Source organism: Sapajus apella, unplaced genomic scaffold (assembly GCF_009761245.1).
Source record: "Sapajus apella isolate SASKATOON/1434 unplaced genomic scaffold, GSC_monkey_1.0 scaffold78, whole genome shotgun sequence".
In the NCBI taxonomy this organism is placed as follows: Eukaryota; Metazoa; Chordata; class Mammalia; order Primates; family Cebidae; genus Sapajus; species Sapajus apella.
The window spans coordinates 10,042,726-10,062,231 of NW_022437018.1; the positions used below are offsets into that span (position 1 = coordinate 10,042,726).

Sequence of the window (19,506 nt, forward strand, 5' to 3'; positions counted from 1 at the left end):
CTTCTACTTATAAAAAGAATGGTTAGCTGTAAAACAGCCTCAGGCACGTCCTTCAGGTGGTACTCAAGAAGGCATTGTTATGGCTACAGGCCTGAGACTACCCCTGAAGACCCTCCAGTAGGACAAAATGTGGAGGAGGAAGACTGTGATATTGATGACCCTGGCCCTGTGGAGGCCCAGGTTAATTTGTGTTTCTTTTCTTTTCTTTTTCTTTTTTCTTTTTTTTTTTTGAGACAGAGTCTTCCTCTGTCGCCCAGGCTGGAGTGCAATGGCACAACCTCAGCTCACTACAGCCTCCGCCTCCCGGGTTCAAGCGATTCTCTTACCTCAGCCTCCAAGTAGCTGGGACTACAGACATGCGCCACCATGACCAGCCAATTTTTGTATTTTTAGTACAGACAAGACTTCACCACGTTGGCCAGACTGGTCTTGAACTCCTGACCTCAGGTGATCCGCCCAACTTGGCCTCCTAAAGTGCTGGTATTACAGGCATCAGCCACCATGCCTGGCCATGAATGTGTGTTTTTATGTCTTAGATTTTAACAAAAAGTTTAAAAAGTAAAGAAAATTTAAATGTAAAACAGTCTTATAGAATAAGAATATAAAGAAAATATTTATTTTACACATACAAGCTGCACAATGTGTTTGTGTTTTAAGCAATGTGCTTTTACAAGAGTCAAAAAGTTTGGGCCGGGCGCGGTGGCTCACGCCTGTAATCCCAGCACTTTGGGAGGTCAAGGCGGGTGGATCACGATATCAACAGATCGAGACCATCCTGGTCAACATGGTGAAACCCCGTCTCTACTAAAACTACAAAAAATTAGCTGGGCATGGTGGTGCGTGCCTGTAATCCCAGCTACTCAGGAGGCTGAGGCAGGAGAATTGCCTGAACCCAGGAGGCGGCGGTTGCGGTGAGCCTAGATCGCGCCATTGCACTCCAGCCTGGGTAACAAGAGCGAAACTCCGTCTCAAAAAAAAAAAAAGTTTGAAAATGTTTTTTAAAATTACCAATAAACTAAGGTTAATTTATTATTAAAGAAAGAAAACATTGTATAAATTGAGTGTAGCCTAAGTGCAGTGTTTATAAAGTCTGCAGTAGTGTACAGTAATGCCCTAGGCCTTCACATTCACTCACCACTGTCTCACTGGCTCAGCCAGAGCAACTTCCAGTCCTGCAAGCTCCATTCACGGTAAGTGCTTTATACAGGTGTATCATTTTTAATCATTTATACTGTTTTTTTGTTTTTGTTTTTGTTTTGAGACGGAGTCTTGCTCTGTCACCAGGCTGGAGCGCAGTGGCACAATCTCGGCTCACTGCAACCTCTGCCTCCCGGATTCAAGCAATTCCTCCGCCTCAGCCTCCGGAGTAGCTGGGACTACAGACATGTGCCACCATGCCTGGCTAATTTTTGTATTTTTGATAGAGACAGGGTTTCACCATGTTGGCCACGATGGTCTCGATCTCTTGACCTCATGATCCGCCCAACTTGGCCTCCCAAAGTGCTGGGATTACAGGCAGAGCCACCGTGCCCGTCCTATACTGTATTTTTACTGCACCTTTTCTATGTTCAGACACATTAATACTTGCCATTATGTTACAATTGTCCACAGTATTCAGTACAGTCACACGCTACACAGGTTTATAAGCTAGGAGCAATGGGCTATACCATACAGCCTAAGTGTGTAGCAGGCTAGACCATCTAGTTTGTGTAAGGACACCCTATGAAGTTCATATAATGATGAAATCACCTAACAACCTGTTTCTCAGAATGTATCCCCATTGTTGAGCAATGTATGACTGTTGTCTTTCAGCTCAGGTATTTTGGGGTTATGCTATTCATCTGAAATAGCAATCTAAAAATCAATATAAGACTTGTTAACATTTTTACCTCCTAGTATATTTATAAGCAGAGAAGGGAAAAAAGGTGGGCATATGAGACAACAGATCATATATTTATAGTCTTATATGTGTTTTGAAATTTCTTTCACCCATAAGTAAAGAGGTAACTTCAGTGATGTCTAGACAGAGAGCAGATGCTAGCCAACTTCAGTACCAAAAATAGCAATTTGCTTTTACTGTAATATGGCAAAATTTAAGTGAATTGAGCCTTAATTGTTGAATCCTGCAACTCTATTAACCACAACCTAAATACACCCCCATCTGGGCCATAGCTAGCAGGAATTTTAGATCTTTCTTAGTATAAATATCAGCTCATTAACTAAGAAACTGGCTATACTGGATATTTAGCCTCATATTCCTTAAGATCTGTCAATAGAAAGAATAGGAAGTCAGTATAACCAGTTTTTGGTAATGAGCTTAATGGTGGCTTGTCCTATCTTTTTTTGTTTTTGTTTTTGTTTTTGTTTTTGAGACAGGATCTCACTCTGTCACCTAGGCTGGAGTGCTGTGGCACAATCATAGCTCACTGCATCCTCAAACTCCTGGACTCAAGAAATCCTCCCCCAACTCAGCCTCCAGAGTAGTTGGGACTACAGGTGCACACCACCACAGATGGCTAATTTTTAAATTTTTTGTAGAAATGGAGTCCTGCTTTGCTCCCCACACTGGTCTCAAATTTCTGGCCTCAAGTTATCCTCCTGCTTCAGCCTCCCAGAGTGCCAGGATTACAGGAATAAGCCACAGCATCCAGTCGCCTTTCCCATCTTGATAGTCCTGTTCATTTATATGTGGTTCTTCAAGAGTTCTGACCTTGGGGTTTGGGAGCTCAGTCTCTAGCTTACACCCAGGGAGAGCCCACATGTAATAATAGCTAGTCGAACTTCCAGAGGCGGTCTTCCTTTATTATTTAATGCCCCTCTCTTAGGAGCTCTTATAGCACATACCCCTGGTACTGCACTATTGAAGGATTCAGCTAAACTCTGTTTAGGACTACTTATTGATTAATACATGTATGTTCTCTTTTAGTTGTCTATCCAAGGACAACGATGGTGTCACATAAAACTGGGTATGTATAGGTACTTGATAATATTTGTTGATTTGTTGAAAAAAGGGAGCCCAGAAACAGATATATTTTTTAATTTTAATATCTTGTCAAACTAGAAAGAAAATTAATTTCCAAGATGAACAGTATAAAATACCATAGCAAGATTTAGGTTGCTTGGTAATGTAACCTCTATTACATATCATGAATCTTGACTGCACAAAGATTTTATACTTGGTTTTATCTGGCCTCCTACTTCAAAAACCATAATAGATCTCTCAACATTCAGTCTAAAGAGTTTTATCAAAGATTGGATTTGATCGCTGAGACTCATTTACTTTTCCCTCAAATGTCTTCCAGGAAAAAAATAGTACATTGAATGGGGTGGAAAGTTTAGAAATTTGGTAAAAGCGAAGTTGCTTCCAGAAATCTTCAAAACACAGAAGCAGGCAGCTAAAGGTTTAATATTTAAAAGACAGACTCCCATTCTTTTGGAGGACTGAGGTTATGGAAGAAGTATGAGATTAGAATCCCATGATTTTAATAAAATTGTTTTATTTCATTAAGAAAGTGTTGTTAAATTAGTAGCCAAAAATGAAGTATCTATTAAAAAATAATTTTTTTCTGTACAAGGTCCTATCCTAAAAGGCATAGAGATATAACAAAAAGCACATTACTCTTTCACAAGGTATTTACAGTTCAAAGAGGGAGATGTGACACCCATTACCTGAAAAATGACTAATGATCTTAATATATGTTTGAGACGTTCTCTGATAAACAAAAGCACCAATTTTGCTCATTCTCAAACTCTACAAACTTGCTGAAGTTATTAATGAAGCTTTTCAGGAGATCTGAGTAAGCAGACTATTGTGCCCAAATAGCAAGTAAGGCAAATGCCTTGAATCTTGCCATTGACCCAAGTGTGTACTGCAGAGTGAAGTTGTGACTAGAAAGCGGTCCTGGTATCATCACTTCTAAAGTTGTGTTGTTTGTCTGCTAGATTACATAGCATCTTTTAAGAGTTGTTGGAGTCAAGAGGTTAAACATTTTACTATCTAATTTGCAGTTTCTAAATTTTCAGTTTACTATCAAATTTGCAGGAAGCAAAATCCTGAGCCCTCCTGTTTCTTATTAACAAATACCACCTGGAAAGGGAAATGCAGCTTCAAACTCCCAAGGGGTTTCTGAAAATACACTTGTGATCTTTTTTTTTTTTTTTTTTTTTGAGACCGGGTTTTGCTCTGATCGCCCAGGCTGGGGTGCAATGATGGAATCTCGGCTCAATGCAACTTCCACCTCCTGGATTCAAGTGATTCTCCTGCCTCAGCTTCCCAAGTAGCTGTGATTACAGGAATGTGTCACTATGCCTGGCTAATTTTGTATTTTTAGTAGAGATAGGGTTTCATCATGTTGGTCAGGCTGGTCTCAAACTCCTAACCTCAGATGATCGACCCGCCTCGGCCTCCCAAAGTACTGGAATTACAGGTGTGAGCTGCTGCGCCTGGCCCACTTGTGATTTTTAAAGTGTAAACATATGTATGGGCTAGGGAAGACACTTTTCCTCATTACAAACCAAATCGATTTTGATAGGGGTAACTAAGAAAATAAAAATTGTAATGAAGTCTTTGTAGATAAACTGTGAAGAAACAGCTGTGTCTGAGGTTAGGCTTTGGAATCCAAAAGTTTTGGGAGTCATTGGTGGTGTTTTTGTTGACAAATTCCAAATGCACGGATAACTGAGAGTCCTGCTTTTCCTAATTATGAGTAAGACATTCTCCCAACTGCATGCAGCACTCTTCACCACCAAGTCATTCTTTACATGAAGGGCTTGGTTTATTCATGCAATGGCTAAGCAAATTAATAAAAGTAATTCAAACCAATACCATGCTTATTATTTTGCTCCCATTTTCATTGGTCTTGATGGTAGTGAAGCCCTTATTGTCTGACTCGTACTGATTAAAAGGAAATCACTTCCAAAGGCAACATTTTTAATTTGTTAGTTTTGGAAATATATATGTGTATTCCTGTATATGTGTATATACATATATATATATATATATGTATATACACATTACTGTATACATATAGGAATAACTACATATATTTGAGTACTTGTAAGGACTTAGTAATCTGCTTAATATGGATAATAAAATATTGAGGAACTGTGTATCTAGTTACTTAAAAGCTAAATATTTCAGTTTAATCTTTTAAAAAATTAACAAAAATATATTTCCACGTTGACAGAAAACGTTCAAATTACTTACATGTACTCTCATCAGCTTTTTGAGGAAGTATTATAAAGCGGCACATTCATTTATTGGTCGGATTAGGTTTAAACACTCCACATCTTTGCTCAGGGAAGCATTCTATATCATCACCTCCAAAGAGTCCTTTAGTGCCACCAGTTAACTGGCTAGGTACTTGGCATGAAAAACAAACCCACGTTTTTATTTGTATTTTATAAAATCTATATTTTAATAATGTGTACACAGATTAAAAAAATACAGTGCACTCATACCATCATGTACTGTACCCCGAAAAAAAGTTTCTTTCTACTTCATGCATGCACACACAATGCACTAAAGCAAAAAAGCATTTACACAACAGGAAGGTAGCTCTGTTGTGAGCAAACACAAGTAATGGATACTGTAACTTCACCCGAACAGGACAAACTTACAAAATTTAAGAATGTGATTATTTCTCTGAGGACTGGAACAGAATAGCCTAATCCTATTTTTCTTAAGCTTGTTTTCCCTCAAAGTAGCCCAGAAAAGGGGAAAGGGGGCATTTTCACAGCAATCAAACCCATTCACAAGATCCGTTAATAAAATCTACAAAATACAGAGGAGGAGGGAGAAAGAAAGGCAATTAAATGATTGCGTCCATAGGTCTGACGATGCGAATAAAGTAATCTGAGAATTGACTAATTTTCCTCGAGGAATGCATCCTTAGAGTGCTGGGCCGCCGCAGGCTTCTGGGCTACTTGGGGCAGGGCCGCGACTCGGAGCCGCTCCCGGGCACCCACCCCCGCGGAGGCGCGAGCCCTAGGTGGCCATCTGGAAGGGCTCGGGCTGGAAGCCGAAGAGTCTCTGGCCGTACAGCTCGCTCTCGCCCGACAGCTTCGCGCTCGGGAACGGGAGATAGTGGTCGTGGCTGAAGTGCTCACAGTGGAGACCCACCCAGTCCCGCTCCGAGCCGAATCGCTCGGCCTCGGCCAGGATCCGGGTCAGAGCCATGATGTAGCTCAGCGCCATCTGCAGGGTCTCGTACTTGGACAGCTTTTTATCCTGGCCCCACTGGGGCACCACCCTCCGTAAGCGGTCGAAGGCCGTGTTGAGACCCTGCATGCGGCGGCGCTCGCGCGCGTTGGCCGCCAGGCGCCTGCGCGCCGCGCTCTCCAGCCGCCCGGCGCCCGCGCACGTGCCCGCGCACTCGGCGCCGCCCGCGCACGGGGGCGCAACGCGCGCTCCCGCCGGCGGCCCGCTGGGCTTGCGGGACTTCATCCCGGGTCCGGAGCAGCCAGGCGTCAACCTCGCACGCACGCCCGCTCAGGACCTGCGCGTGGGCTGGTCTCTCGAGCCGCTTCCCTACGTGGCTCTTCTGAGCAAATAAGTCATAAACAAAGCAACTCACGAGCAATCAAATAGTTTACAGGGGGGGAGTGCGGGACTCGGCCTTCTGTCCTCCTGGATGACCAGGCTGATATCTCTTCACTTGCCCAAATTTAGGGGAAATTGAGAGGCTCAAGAGAAAGTCATTTTCTCAAGGTGAAGTTGAAAAAGAGAAGGAAACCTTCTGCAGCAGAGTTTGATGTGGCTGGTTCGAGGAAGGCCTTTCAAGTCCTCTGGGAAAGCCTGAGACTCCTTTGCAGGAAGATGAACTCTTTCCCGACGCTGAGGGAAGGAGCGCTTTTAGCGCAGTAGCTGTCGGAGAGTGCGGGATGAATCTTGGAGGGAGGAGAATTTATAGCAGAGAGCTGAAGGAAGGAACAGGTGGTGGCAGGTGGGCGGGCGTCCCTCGGCTTCTATCTCAGCACCTTCCTACCCTGGGAACTGCGGGGGGGGAGGGGGCGACGCACAGCAAAATCCTGACATTACAGCCTTAGTCTGTTGAAGTTTCTCCAGAGCTATGTCCAACACTAACACACCATCTGGAGTGGCCTGGCTGTCCCCAAAAGAATAACAAGGTGGGGGGTTGGGGCAGAGCTTGGTCTATCTTTTCCCGTATCAGTGGGCGGTTTGCATATCAAAAACTTAACCGAGATTTGTGTATTATTAGAAATCATCTGTGTGAAGATGTGGGTTTTGGCATTATGGGATACATCGGAACTGTAGTATAAGAAGATGTAGCTTTGTTGAGAAGTGTGATAATTTTGCATAATACTGATCTAATAAACTGACATTTTAATTGTAATTATTAAGTAAATTGGAACTAATTAGCAGGTTCTAATATTGCAGACCTGGAATTTTACTGTGTAAATAGTTTGGTTGTTTTCTATTAAACAATATAACATATCAAAAGATTAATGTGTATATAAAACTTTATATTATTCTAATTATAAAATTGGATTGCTCGATCATATACTTAGGCAAATTAATTCAGTATTTATACTTCATTTCCTCTGCCACAGGTTCATAAATGTTTGTGGGAAATGCTCTAATCATTTAATCATTTAACATTTAAATCAAACAAAACTAATCATAATGCCGATTTTTGTGCAAAATGAGAACATCTAAGTAATTGATGACATGTAAAAAAGTAGTTCCTAAAGGACAATTTTTGAAAATAGTTTATATCCTTGAACATTTCTGTTATGTCACCTGCCCCCAGGAATGACAAAGCATGATTTCTGCTATAGATAATGATGATCTGATTGATGTGGAAAAACCATTAATTGGATTCTTTCATCTCTGCTCATTTCTCACTCTTAAGAGGAATCAAGGGGCAAGAAACTAGCTCCAAATATGTTCAATCCAGAATCATTACTGGATTTTTTAGGAAGACCAAGTATGCTCTTTCTCCTTTTGACATATGGACATGTCAGCATTATTCTCAAATATGTTTATTTAATTAAATTATCAACAAATTCTCACAAATCCAGAGTCTTTTAACCGTGACTTGCTCTCCCCACCATTGCTCAGACTATAACCCCATTATGACTGCCCTGACTCCAAGTCCTGTCTTCCCATAAATAGTTGATTAATCCCCAGCTGAAGCAATGACAATGAAATGAAGTTGAATGACATGAAGACAATAGGAAGCAATTGAACATTAATGATCTCCAGCATGACAGATGTTGAACACAGACTTTTGCATGGAGCCACTCAGCTCTGTTACTTTGAGTCTTGGTTGGGAACAGCAGTCCCTTGACAGAAAAGACTATGTTATATAGTCATCAAAATGTCAAATATATTTTTCTGTGTTTTGGTAGAAATCTGCCCTATTAATGCCATTGTTCTTCATATTCGTTTATCTCATCCCTTTCCTCCAAAGAGCTCCCTCTGTGCTGCTCTGTGGAATGCTTTTCTGCAAAATGGACTGTGCATTTGTTCTGGACGTTATTGTCCAAAGTGCTAATGAGATGTATGCTTTTGCAGGCCACGTATCCAGGATTGATGAGATTATAGCCCGAGTTCCAAGAGCAATGGAAGCATAACTTGAAGAGAAAAAGGAAATAGTACTGTGCACACAGAGTTATATTAGAACATAAACTAGCAGACACCTATGACATAAAGTTGATCCAAGGACAGACAGAATTGCTGCAATAAAAAAGGGTCTTAGAGGGCATGTATAAGACATTTCCCAAATGTATTCTGAAAGACATTATTAGTATGACAAAGTTGCTTCTGGGGGAAAGGGTTCCATTGTCAAATAAATTTGGGAAACATTATCTGCTGTCTCCCACTTGGAGATTCATGAAGCAAAATTGGCACAGTAAAGTTTCTGAGAAATCCTCGAATAAAGAAACCTGTTGACTCCAGCATTTCTGAGAACTTCTTGAACACAGAACCCTCTTATCCTAGAAAAATCTACTGACAAAGTCCCTTGGCTGGGTGCAGTGGCTCATGCCTATAATCCTAGCACTTTGGCCAAGGCAAGAAGATTGCTTGAGACCAGCCTGGGCAATATAGTGAGACCCTATCTCTATGAAAAATATTTTAAAAATATTAGCCAGGTGTGGTGGCATGCCCCTGTAGTCCCAGCTACTTGGGAGGCTGAAGTGGGAGGAGAAGCCTGGGAGGTGGAGGCTGCAGTGACCAGTGATCACCACTGCATTCCAGCCTGGGCAACAAAGTGTGACCCTGTCTGAAAACAAAGAAAGAAAGAAACAAAGTTCCTTGGACATTTTTTCTAACCTGCTCTAGTACCTTTCATTTATTTTATTTATTTTTATTATTATTAATTTTTGAGATGGAGTTTTGCTCTTTTTGCCCAAGCTGGAGTGCAGTGGTGTAATCTCAGCTCACTGCAACCTCCGTTTCCCAAGTTCAAGTGATCCTCCTGCCTCAGCCTCTTGAGTAGCTGGGATTACAGGCATGTGCCACCACATCGGCTAATTTTGTATTTTTATTAGAGATGGGGTTTCACCATGTTGGCCAGGCTGGTCTCGAACTCCTGACCTCAGGTGAACCACCAAACTCAGCCTCCCAAAGTGCTGGAATTACAGGCATGAGTCAGCACGCTCAGCTGTCATTTATTTTGCAGAGGAGAAGGAGACTGCAAGCTAGAGACTGAACAGTGTGCTAAAAGGCATTGAGAAATTTCATGATTGGATTAAGACAAGAAGTCAAATCTCCTGCATTTCTTCATTTTAGAGGCTTTAAAATTATGAGATCACTTAATACAAGCCCCTCATTTTGCAATGGACCAACGGATATCTGCCAGTAACTTCCCAGTCAGAGAAGTCACTAATAAAATTGTCAGGAATAGAATTAGCAATTTTGTGCATAAAGGACAGCATCACTATTTTATAACCCGAGTGTCTAGCACACTAGACACTAGAAAATAATAAGTAGTCAGTAAATAACCTGGAATGAGTGACTGGAACAATAAACTAGGTAAATGATAGATGCTGGCCAGAATGAGACATTCTTAGTGAATAACCCCGACAATGATTCACATTTCCTCACCTGTAGGGAATGGGAGCTAGCTGCATATTTTGAATGCAGAATGACTTCTTAAAAAAACAGGCTGGGCGCAGTGGCTCACACCATCACTTGAGCACAGGAGTTTGAAACCAGCCTATGCAACATAGTAAGATCCTGTCTCTATAGAAATAAAATAAATTAGCTGGGAGTAGTGGAGCATGCCTGTAGTGCCAGCTACTTGGGAGGGGCTAAGTAAGGAAAGATAGCTTGAGTATGGGAGGTCAAGGCTGCAGTGAGCTATGATTGCACCACTGACTCTAGGCTGGGTGACAGAGCAAGACTCTGTCTCAAAGAAAAAATACATGTATATATGTGTGTGTGTGTGTGTGTGTGTGAGATACACACACACACACACACACACACACACACACCCCCATAGCCTTTTGGGCCAGAGGAACATGTATGTCAGACACCAATTTCCACAGCGTTTTCATACTGAATGTATGATCCTACCAGTTGAATTGGTGGTTACCATACATTTGATGGTTGGCCAGAAATCAAAACTAGCAGATGGAGATAAGGAGACGGCAAGAGTTGGGGTAGGCCCAGGGAAAAAGGAGTTTACACATGCAGAAGGAAAAAAAAAAAGAAAATATTATTTTAGAGGTAAAAGATCCATGGCTAGAAATTGTTACATAAAATGTGTAGAATAGGATCAAGGGTAAACATTCCTTTTATCCAAAATTGTATTTAATTTTTGTGATGAAACTTCTCAAATGTGCACATGCGTGCACACACACACACACAATTAAAGGAGAGAAAGGAAAACACTTCGTAAAAAATATTCAGCCGGGCGCGGTGGCTCAAGCCTGTAATCCCAGCACTTGGGGAGGCCGAGGCGGGTGGATCACAAGGTCAACAGATCGAGACCATCCTGGTCAACATGGTGAAACCCCGTCTCTACTAAAAATACAAAAAATTAGCTGGGCATGGTGGCGCGTGCCTGTAATTCCAGCTACTCAGGAGGCTGAGGCAGGAGAATTGCCTGAACCCAGGAGGCGGAGGTTGCGGTGAGCCGAGATCGCGCCATTGCACTCCAGCCTGGGTAACAAGAGCGAAACTCCGTCTCAAAAAAATATATATATTCATTCTGAAATTTGCAGAGAAAACTATAGAAATTGAAGACTGAGGCTTCCTTATGGAGAGTGTAGCAGTCAGGAGACTCTGGGTCCCCCTACAGACTAAGAGGAAAACCAGCAAAAGACAAAGGAACAATGAAGCTGAGATCCACTACTATTTTATTGAAAACCATTAGTGCAAAGTGTTAGCAGTCCTGTAGCATATTTATTTATTTATTTAAAGACAGAATCTTGCTCTGACTTCCAGGCTGGAGTGCAGTGGTACAGTCTCAGCTCATTGCAACCTGTGCCTCCTGGGTTCGAGCAGTTCTCCTGCCTCAGCCTCCTGAGTAGCTGGGGTTACAGGTGTGCACCACCACAAGTGGCTAATTTTTGTATTTTTAGTAGAGATGTGGTTTCACCATGTTGGCCAGGCTGGTCTTGAACTCCAGACCTCAGTGATCTGCCAGCCTCAGCCTCCCAAAGTTCTGGGATTACAGGCATGAGCCACCATGCCCAGCTGAGTTCCTGTAGCTTTATAATGTGCTATATGGTTACTAGGAGGAGAAAAACCTACAAAAGGATTGAAGGATTGATATGCTTAGAGAGAGGAAGGGAGAGGTCAAATCTTGTACCTCTGCTCCCTGCAGCTCAAAGGTCCAGGGAAGAGAAAAGTCAGCGAAGGACAGAAATTAAGAAGGGACAGAAGCTAAACATGAGGTCAAGAGAAAGATGACAACAATGGAGGGGCTTCTTCCAGGCCCCAGCAGTGCTCACTCACCAGAAAATCCAAGCTCACCACAGGGCCCCAGGAGGCTCTCCAGCTTCCGGTCACCTGGCACACTGCTGGAGAATTCTGGCTAGGCACTTGGATTTAGACCAGTTGCTATGAGCCAGACTGACTTGCACAGTTTGGACTCTGACTTCACTCTTCTTGCTTGTGAATCTTAGAGTCCTGTTGGCATTGTGGCTAAACATAACACCATCTTCAGAGTCCATTCTGAATCCCGAACCTCCCATCAACCAGCCAAGCTGTGTGCTCTTGTGCAAATCACTTCTCCTGTTTCTCCACCTGCAAGGTAGGAATCGTAATACCTACCTCATAGAGCAGACAGCATTAAAGAAGACTGGGCCTGCGAAGGATCCTGCCTGGTCCCTAAGAAAGTCACCCTTTAAATGACAGCGAGGATTACCTACTATGAAGCTTTTAATAAATGATAATAAAAATGAATTTGTCATCAGTTTCTGAAGATTTTGAATTAAATGAGTAATTTTTGAACCTTTAATACATTGAACTATAGTTAAAGTCATGATATGAAAAACTCAACTGTGTGACCTTGGCCAACTTACTTAACCTCTCTGTGCCTCTCATGTTACATGTAAAAGAGGGATAGTAATGGTAGAATCAATCTCATACAATAGGATTAAATTAGTTTCTCTTTGTAAAGCACTTAGATCTATGCCTGACATACAATTAAATGTAATATAGCTGCTTGCTTAAGTAAACAAAGTAACCTGTTGCAGTTTTCCAGGGTATAGAATAGCTACCCACTCCTTCTGCTCATTTTTGCTTCAGTTTTCTGCTCTTTAGTGCTGGTACCTTAGGGTGAACAGGGACAGGGAGAGAAGGGAAAATTCAAAGTTCATTTTACCTTTGACATTGGAGCAATCTGGTTTAAATGTCAGAGACTGGCCAGGCACTTTGGGAGGCCGAGGTGGATAGATCACCTGAAGTCAGGAGTTCGAGACTAGACTGGCCAAGAGGGCAAAACCCCGTCTCTACAAAAAAAAAAAAAAAAAAAAAAAGAAAACCTGCAAAAATTAACCGGGCACGGTGGCGCACGCCTGTAATCCTCACTACTCAGGAAGCTGAGGTAGGAGAATAAAGATCCGAAAAGAAGTTGGTGGCCAGGCCTGGTGGCTCATGCCTGTAATCCCAGCACTTTGGGAGGCCGAGGTGGGAGGATCACCTGAGGTCAGGAATTCGAGACCAGCCTGGCCAAAATGATGAAACCTCGTCTCTACTAAAAATGTAAAAATAAGCTGGGCGTGATGGTGCGCACCTGTAATCCCAGCTACTCTGGAGGCTGAAACAGGAGACTCGCTTGAACCCAGGAAGTGGACATTGAAGTGAGCCGAGATCACACCACTGCACTCCAGCCTGAACGACAGAGCAAGATTCTGCCTCAAAAACATAAATAAATAAAATAAAATAAATTTTTAAAAAGTCAGAGACAGAAGCCAAAAGGCTGCTCAGGGAAAGCCTTACTTGGTAGTAAGTTTTGTGATTTCATTATAGTTTGAGGTTCAGTTTTACAGTTGCAGGCACATATTTAAAAGTGTTCATTTTCAGGGAAGATTCTACTTTTCCAGTGTCTGAAATATTTGCACTTTCTATCCAGGCCCCTTCCTTCCTGGCACTGAGGTATTTGAGAAGGCAAATTGACAATCACGATGTTGCTTTACACATGTAGAACCAGAATACAGGGAATGGGTCTTCCGGATGTGCTAACCTTTCTGTGGCATACTTAGTCTGGAAGCTACATTTCTCAGAATGCCTTTCCCAGTGTGGCTCCAGATTTGAGTTGGGCAAACATGCAGTTGCATGAGCTATGAGAGCAGAAGTCAAGTCACCATACTCTGGAGATGACTGAGGGACAGCAGAGACAGACAGAGTGCCGAAGGAGCCCAGTTTGTGCTTGTCTTCTTCTCTTATTCCACATCCTGCACACTCCCTCTCGACTGTTGACCCTGCTGAGCAATGGCAGCCACAGGCCCGCCACCAGATGCTTCATGTGAACTCATGGAGGGAGCAACCACAGGGTACCTGACTTCTCTGCCACCTCCCTGCCCTTACTTCAACAGTTGGACATCCCTGGCTTCCAGACTCCTTGCATGCTCGGATTCATTCACCCAAGCCAGTGCTGCTTAGGGACTGTCATCCAATCCTTCAACAACAACTTCTTCTTCTTCTTCTTCTTCTTCTTCTTCTTCTTCTTCTTCTTCTTCTTCTTCTTTTTAAGATGGAGTCTTGCTCTGTTGCCCAGGCTGGAGTGCAGTGGTGTGATCTTGGCTCACTGCAACCTCCGCTTCCCAGGTTCAAGTGATTCTTCTGTCTCAGCCTCCTGAACAGCTGGGACTCTAGGCACACACCACCACGCCCAGCTAAATTTTGTATTTTTAGTAGAGACAAGTTTTTACCACGTTGGCTGGGCTGGTCTCAAACTCCTGACCTCACGATCCACCCGCCTCAGTCTCCCAAAGTGCTGGGATTACAGGCGTGAGCCACCGTTTCCGGCCAACATCTTCTTTTTGGATCTTTATGTCCCTAGCTCCTCTCCCAATTGTGCAAGGCCTTGTCCTTCTAAGAAATTTCTTCTTTCATTATGCTCAGCGTGGCTCTGCTTTCCTGACTGGCCGTGACTGAAGCAAGGGTTATTTCATCCAAATCACAGTAAGACCACAAGACCATCCCTACCTCCCAGTGGACAAAGACCCTCTGTACAGTGTCAGTGTGTCCACCAGGATTCAAGACCTTGTCTCTTGGACAGTGATTACTATCTGTTCAGCCCTGTGTCAGGCAGCATCAGGGATAAGGCGGCCTTTAGCCTATTAGAATTCACAATCCAGTTCTGCAGGTAAGATCCAGTTAACAGGTATGAAAAACCTACCCTGAGCCGTAAACCAAGCTCTTGCTCCCCAGCAGGTACATGAGACAGTCCATGAGAGTATGGGAAAAGAGTAGAAATTTTACTGACCCTTGTTTTACATCATCCTTTTATTTTCTATCTCGAAGTGGAGGGACCCCACACACAGGGGAGAGTAGCCATTGCCCCCTCCGCCCCCAGCAATGCAGCCCTTTTTCCTTTTGCTAATGGCCCCTTTCAGGAGAAATCATGCCCTCCAAAAGCAATGGCAACAGACCTGCTGCTTTGTTTCTGCTCTGAAATGGTGGCATTTGCTCTTTCACAGTGAGCAGGTGGCTTTCTTCCCCAAAGGGTGGCTCTCATTACATCCAGGTTTCAGACGGTACCTGAGTCAGCTCAGAGTTAAAGCCCAGAGGCTTCACCCGCCCAGGCCAGCCACTGATGTCAGCTCCCTGCCCCATGGGAAGTGGTTTTCTGTTTATTTTTGTTGGTTTAGCCTTTTTTGTTTCCTTATGCAATTTCAGCAGCTTGGCTAAACAAGTTATTCTGAGTGTCCAGACATCCAGGTCTTCTGATTCTGAGATTGTATTCCCATCGCTTTTCACCGGTGTTTTTGACTCTTACTTCCTGGCTGTGCACCTGCCTCCTACTGACCTCCACTGAGAGGGAAGCAAAAAGATACTGTGGCTAGCTGGCCAGACATCTGTCTCAATCCAATTCCTAGGTGATCTCTAAGTAGAACCCCAAACTGAAGCCATGTGAGTGTATAGTCTCTTCTATTCCTTTGGTAACTATATACCAACTTGTTTCATTGTTTCAAACTGATTTTCATCTGTTCATTTATTCAACAAATTTTTATTTTATTTTTTGAGACAGGGTCTTACTCTGTCACCCAGACTAGAGTGCAGTGGCACACCATGGCTCATGGCAGCCTCCACCTCCCTGGGCTGAGGTGATCCTCCCACCTCAGCCTCCAGAGTAGCTGAGACACCAGGCACGTGACCACCATGCCTGGCTAATTTTTTTTTTTTTGAGATGGGGTTTCACTACGTTGCCCAGGCTGGTTTCGAACCCCTGAGCTCAAGCAATCCTCTTGCCTTGGCCTCCCAAAGTGTTGGGATTACAGGCATGAACCACTGCGCCACGTTTGACAAATATTTATTGTACTTACTATGTGCCAGGGACTGTTTTAGGCCCTAGAGATAGTGCTGAACAAACTGCAAAAATCTCTGCCCTCGTGAATATTTAAAACTGGTATTGTTGGTATCCTCTTATATGTTTATTTTCTGCTTCTCCAAATAGATTAGAAATTCTTTGGGAGAAGGGACAAATTTTCAATGTCTGGTTCTTGTAAATACATATTTGCTGCTTGGTGGACTGAAGTTCTTAATCAGGCTGACCTTAATCCCTTAAGCTAAAACAAAAAAAGGTTCTCATCACCATAACAATATTTGCACCTTCAGGAAACACCAAATGCTCACCCAGTGTTAACTCCGATTCTCATAACCCTCTTTGAGTGAGGACAGTTGTAATCCCATTTCGTGGCCAAGAAAACCAAGGCCCTAGTTGCTAGCTGAGCAACACAGCAGCCAGATTTGAACCCAGCTCTCTTTCTTCACAGAGCTCATGCTCCGTGCTGCACTCGCCATTGTCCGTAAGAGCTTCAATGGCAGGAACATGGCCTTATTCTTCACTGTACACCCAGTTCCTAGAAGAGGGACTGGGACCCAGTTTCGCTCATTAAATATGCTGAGATATGTAAGCCGGCGCTGTGTCAGGCCCAGCTGGCCCCCATTCTGCTAAACTGTAGGCACAGGACCTAGCAATCTGCAGGCACAGGTGAGCCTCATTCTCTGAAGCAAGCCCGAGGGTTCCTTGGAGCCCCAATTCCCACTGGGCATTGTCTGATGTGACTGGGAGTGAGCTGGAGGCTTCTGGAGATGTATGAACCTCACCTCTTCTTTGGACTTTCCTGCAACACCCCTTCCCCCATGGGCCCTCCTCCTTAGGTTCCCAAAGGCCTGTTCTGAACCTCAGCTTGGGTAGTGAGGTCCCTCGTCCACCATGAACTCTCTCCTCCAAGGACCTGGACTCTTGCTCTTCTCTCAGCAGAAGACCAGGGGCCTGTCTCAACCTACACGCATCTCCCCAGCCCAGGCTCCCGCCACCAGATTACTCCCACACTGCACCCTACCTGCAGCTTCTGCATCTCTTCACTTAAAATTAGATCCTTGAACATTGGTGCCAAAAGAAAGAGTCTCAGTTTGCCTTGTCCCTCTGCGACTGAGCATCTGACCATCCTGCTGACAGGACAGTTTCACCCCCGAGTCAGTTCCTCCCACCCTGGCTGCCATTGCTTGCATGTTCACTTCCCTGGGAATGCCTGCTGTTGAGGCTTCAGTGGACCCATGCAACTGAGCATCCCGCACTCTGACAGTCATGACATCCCTGCTGACTGCAGTGCTCAGGTGACAAATGCCACTCATGACCTTTCTTTTCAACACATTTGTCCTGTTCCCTGGTGGTGACTCCCAATTGCCATATAATTTAAGTCACTCTAGGTCACTTGATTCACCTCAGCAAGCTTGCTTTGCTACTATCCGAGGAACACTGAATTGGGTCCCAGGTAACATTGGTCCATGCTCCTTGGTGGCATGCAGGACTCAGGTAAGTCATCCAGGATAGAGGCCAAAGTTGGCTTATATACTTCACCACTTTAGGCTAAGAAACACTCCTATACTACAACTTTTCTACAGAAGCCCATTAAAAGAACCTCTTACTGATCGGATGCCCCAAATATCCCCAGAATCAAGTGGTTCAGAGTAATTCTAGAGTGCTGACTCAAATTCCAATCCCCCCCTTTTCCCATTACTCACTTTACCCAGATCAGCTTTGTTGGTCCTCCAAAGTGTGTTTCCCAAATTGTGTCCTGAAACCGCTACCCTTCAACAAAGAAAAGAAAATTCCGGCTTATACAAATCTATACAGTTATCCTTTGGTTCCTGTGGGGGATTGGCTTCAGGACCTTTTTTGAATACCAAAATCCATGGATGCTCAAGTCTCTGATATAAAATGATGTTGTATTTGCATATAACCTACGCACATCCACCCATTTACTTTGAATCGTCTGTAGATTACTTTGATGGCTAACACAAAGTAAACACGATGGAAATTATTGTTGTACCTATTGTTTAGGGAATAATCACAAGAAAAAAGCCTGTGAATGTTCAGTACAGACACAATTCTTTTCTCAAATATTTTTGATCCACAGTTGATTAAATTCATGGATGCAAAATCCACGGATAGGGAAAGCCAACTGAATGTTTTGTTTTGTTTTTTTAAACTTCAGGAGTTTTTAGAGCCTTTACTATGATTATGGTTTTTCTCAAGACAGGATATGCAGCGTTTCTCAAACTTGTCTGGCACGTAGATCCTTCATCTCAGAGGATATCCAAAGAGCCAAGTCCATAAAAAACATTTTTGAAAAATGCTAAATCCAGCCGGGTGCAGTGGCTCAAACCTGTAATCCCAGCACTTTGGGAGGCTGAGGCAGCAGATCACTTGAGGCCAGGAGTTCAAGACAAAGCTAGCCAACATGGTGAGACCCCCATCTCTACTAAAAATACAAAAATTAGCCAGGCATGGTGGTGCACACCTGTAATCCCAGCTACTCCTCAGTGGGCTGAGGCACAAGAATCTGCTTGAACCCAGGAGATGGAGGTTGCAGAAATCACACCACTGCACTCTAGCCTGGGCGACAGAGTGAGACTCTGTCTCAAAAAAAGAAAAAAGGAAAAAAAATGCTAAATCCATAACTTACATTAAAGAGAAGGCTGTCTTAAAACATTTCAGTGGGTAATTTTAAAAAATTTATATATCTTTACACTCAGAAGTTTTTTAACTTAATATTTTGAGATTAAAGAACTAGATTCCTCCTCTCTACATTCTAGTCATTCTTTTGAGCCCTGAAGATTTCTCTTATAAAGTGACTTATAAGCATGCAAATTCTCCAGTAGTATCGAGGGTAAGGTAGATGTGCTGGGAGAACATTCAGGGACAGAACCAGTTGGCAAGGAAGATGCTCAAGCACTCATAGTTCCGCTGGCAGTGAGGGGAGGAAGACTCTTCTTCATCCATCCTAGGCTCCTGGCTGAGGCCCCTAAAACAAAAGACAGGCCAGGCACTGTGTCTCACACCTGTAATCCCAGCACTTTGGGAGGTCAAGGCAGGAGGATTACTTGAAGCTAGGAGTTTGAGACTATCCTGGGCAATACCGCAAGATCCTGTCTCTACAAAAAAAAATTGTTTTTAATTAGCTGGGTATGGTGGTGTGAATCTGTGAATCCAACTACTCAGGAGGCTGAGGTGGGAAGCTTGCTTGGGCCCAAGAGTTTGAGGCTGCAGTGAGCTATGATTGCATTACTGCACTCCAACCTGGGCAACAGAGCAAGACCCTAACTCAAAACAAACAAAAACCCAAAAGACTGATTAACAAGAGAAAAGCATACAAATTCATTTAATATACATTTTATGTGACATGGAAGCCTTCGCAAGGAGATGAAGACCTGAAGAAACAGGTTAACCTGCATCTTTTGTGTGCCAGGTTTGATGAAATGGATAGTTGTGGAGAAGTGTGATTGCACAAGGGGGTATGATCTAATGATGATAAACTTGGGGAACTTTGCAAGGCCTGTTTCTTCAGAGTCTTCCT

General features: G+C 43.4%; 1 protein-coding gene across 3 annotated transcripts in view; it reads right to left on the reverse strand.

The window, feature by feature from the left end:
* Positions 1-19,506, reverse strand: part of ATOH7 (atonal bHLH transcription factor 7) — a 33,250-nt gene that overhangs the window by 11,753 nt on the left and 1,991 nt on the right. Inside the window, exons 2-3 of one of the 3 annotated variants that reach the window (XM_032252618.1) lie at positions 17,677-17,738; positions 5,364-6,865 (exon numbers count right to left, since the gene is read on the reverse strand). In XM_032252618.1, coding sequence (XP_032108509.1) covers positions 5,987-6,445 — 459 coding nt within the window. In that variant the 5' untranslated portion in view covers positions 6,446-6,865; positions 17,677-17,738 and the 3' untranslated portion in view covers positions 5,364-5,986. Of the gene's footprint in view, positions 1-5,363; positions 6,919-17,676; positions 18,037-19,506 lie in introns of those variants that run through there. The other 2 variants (XM_032252617.1, XR_004261039.1) reach the window with 2 other exon arrangements.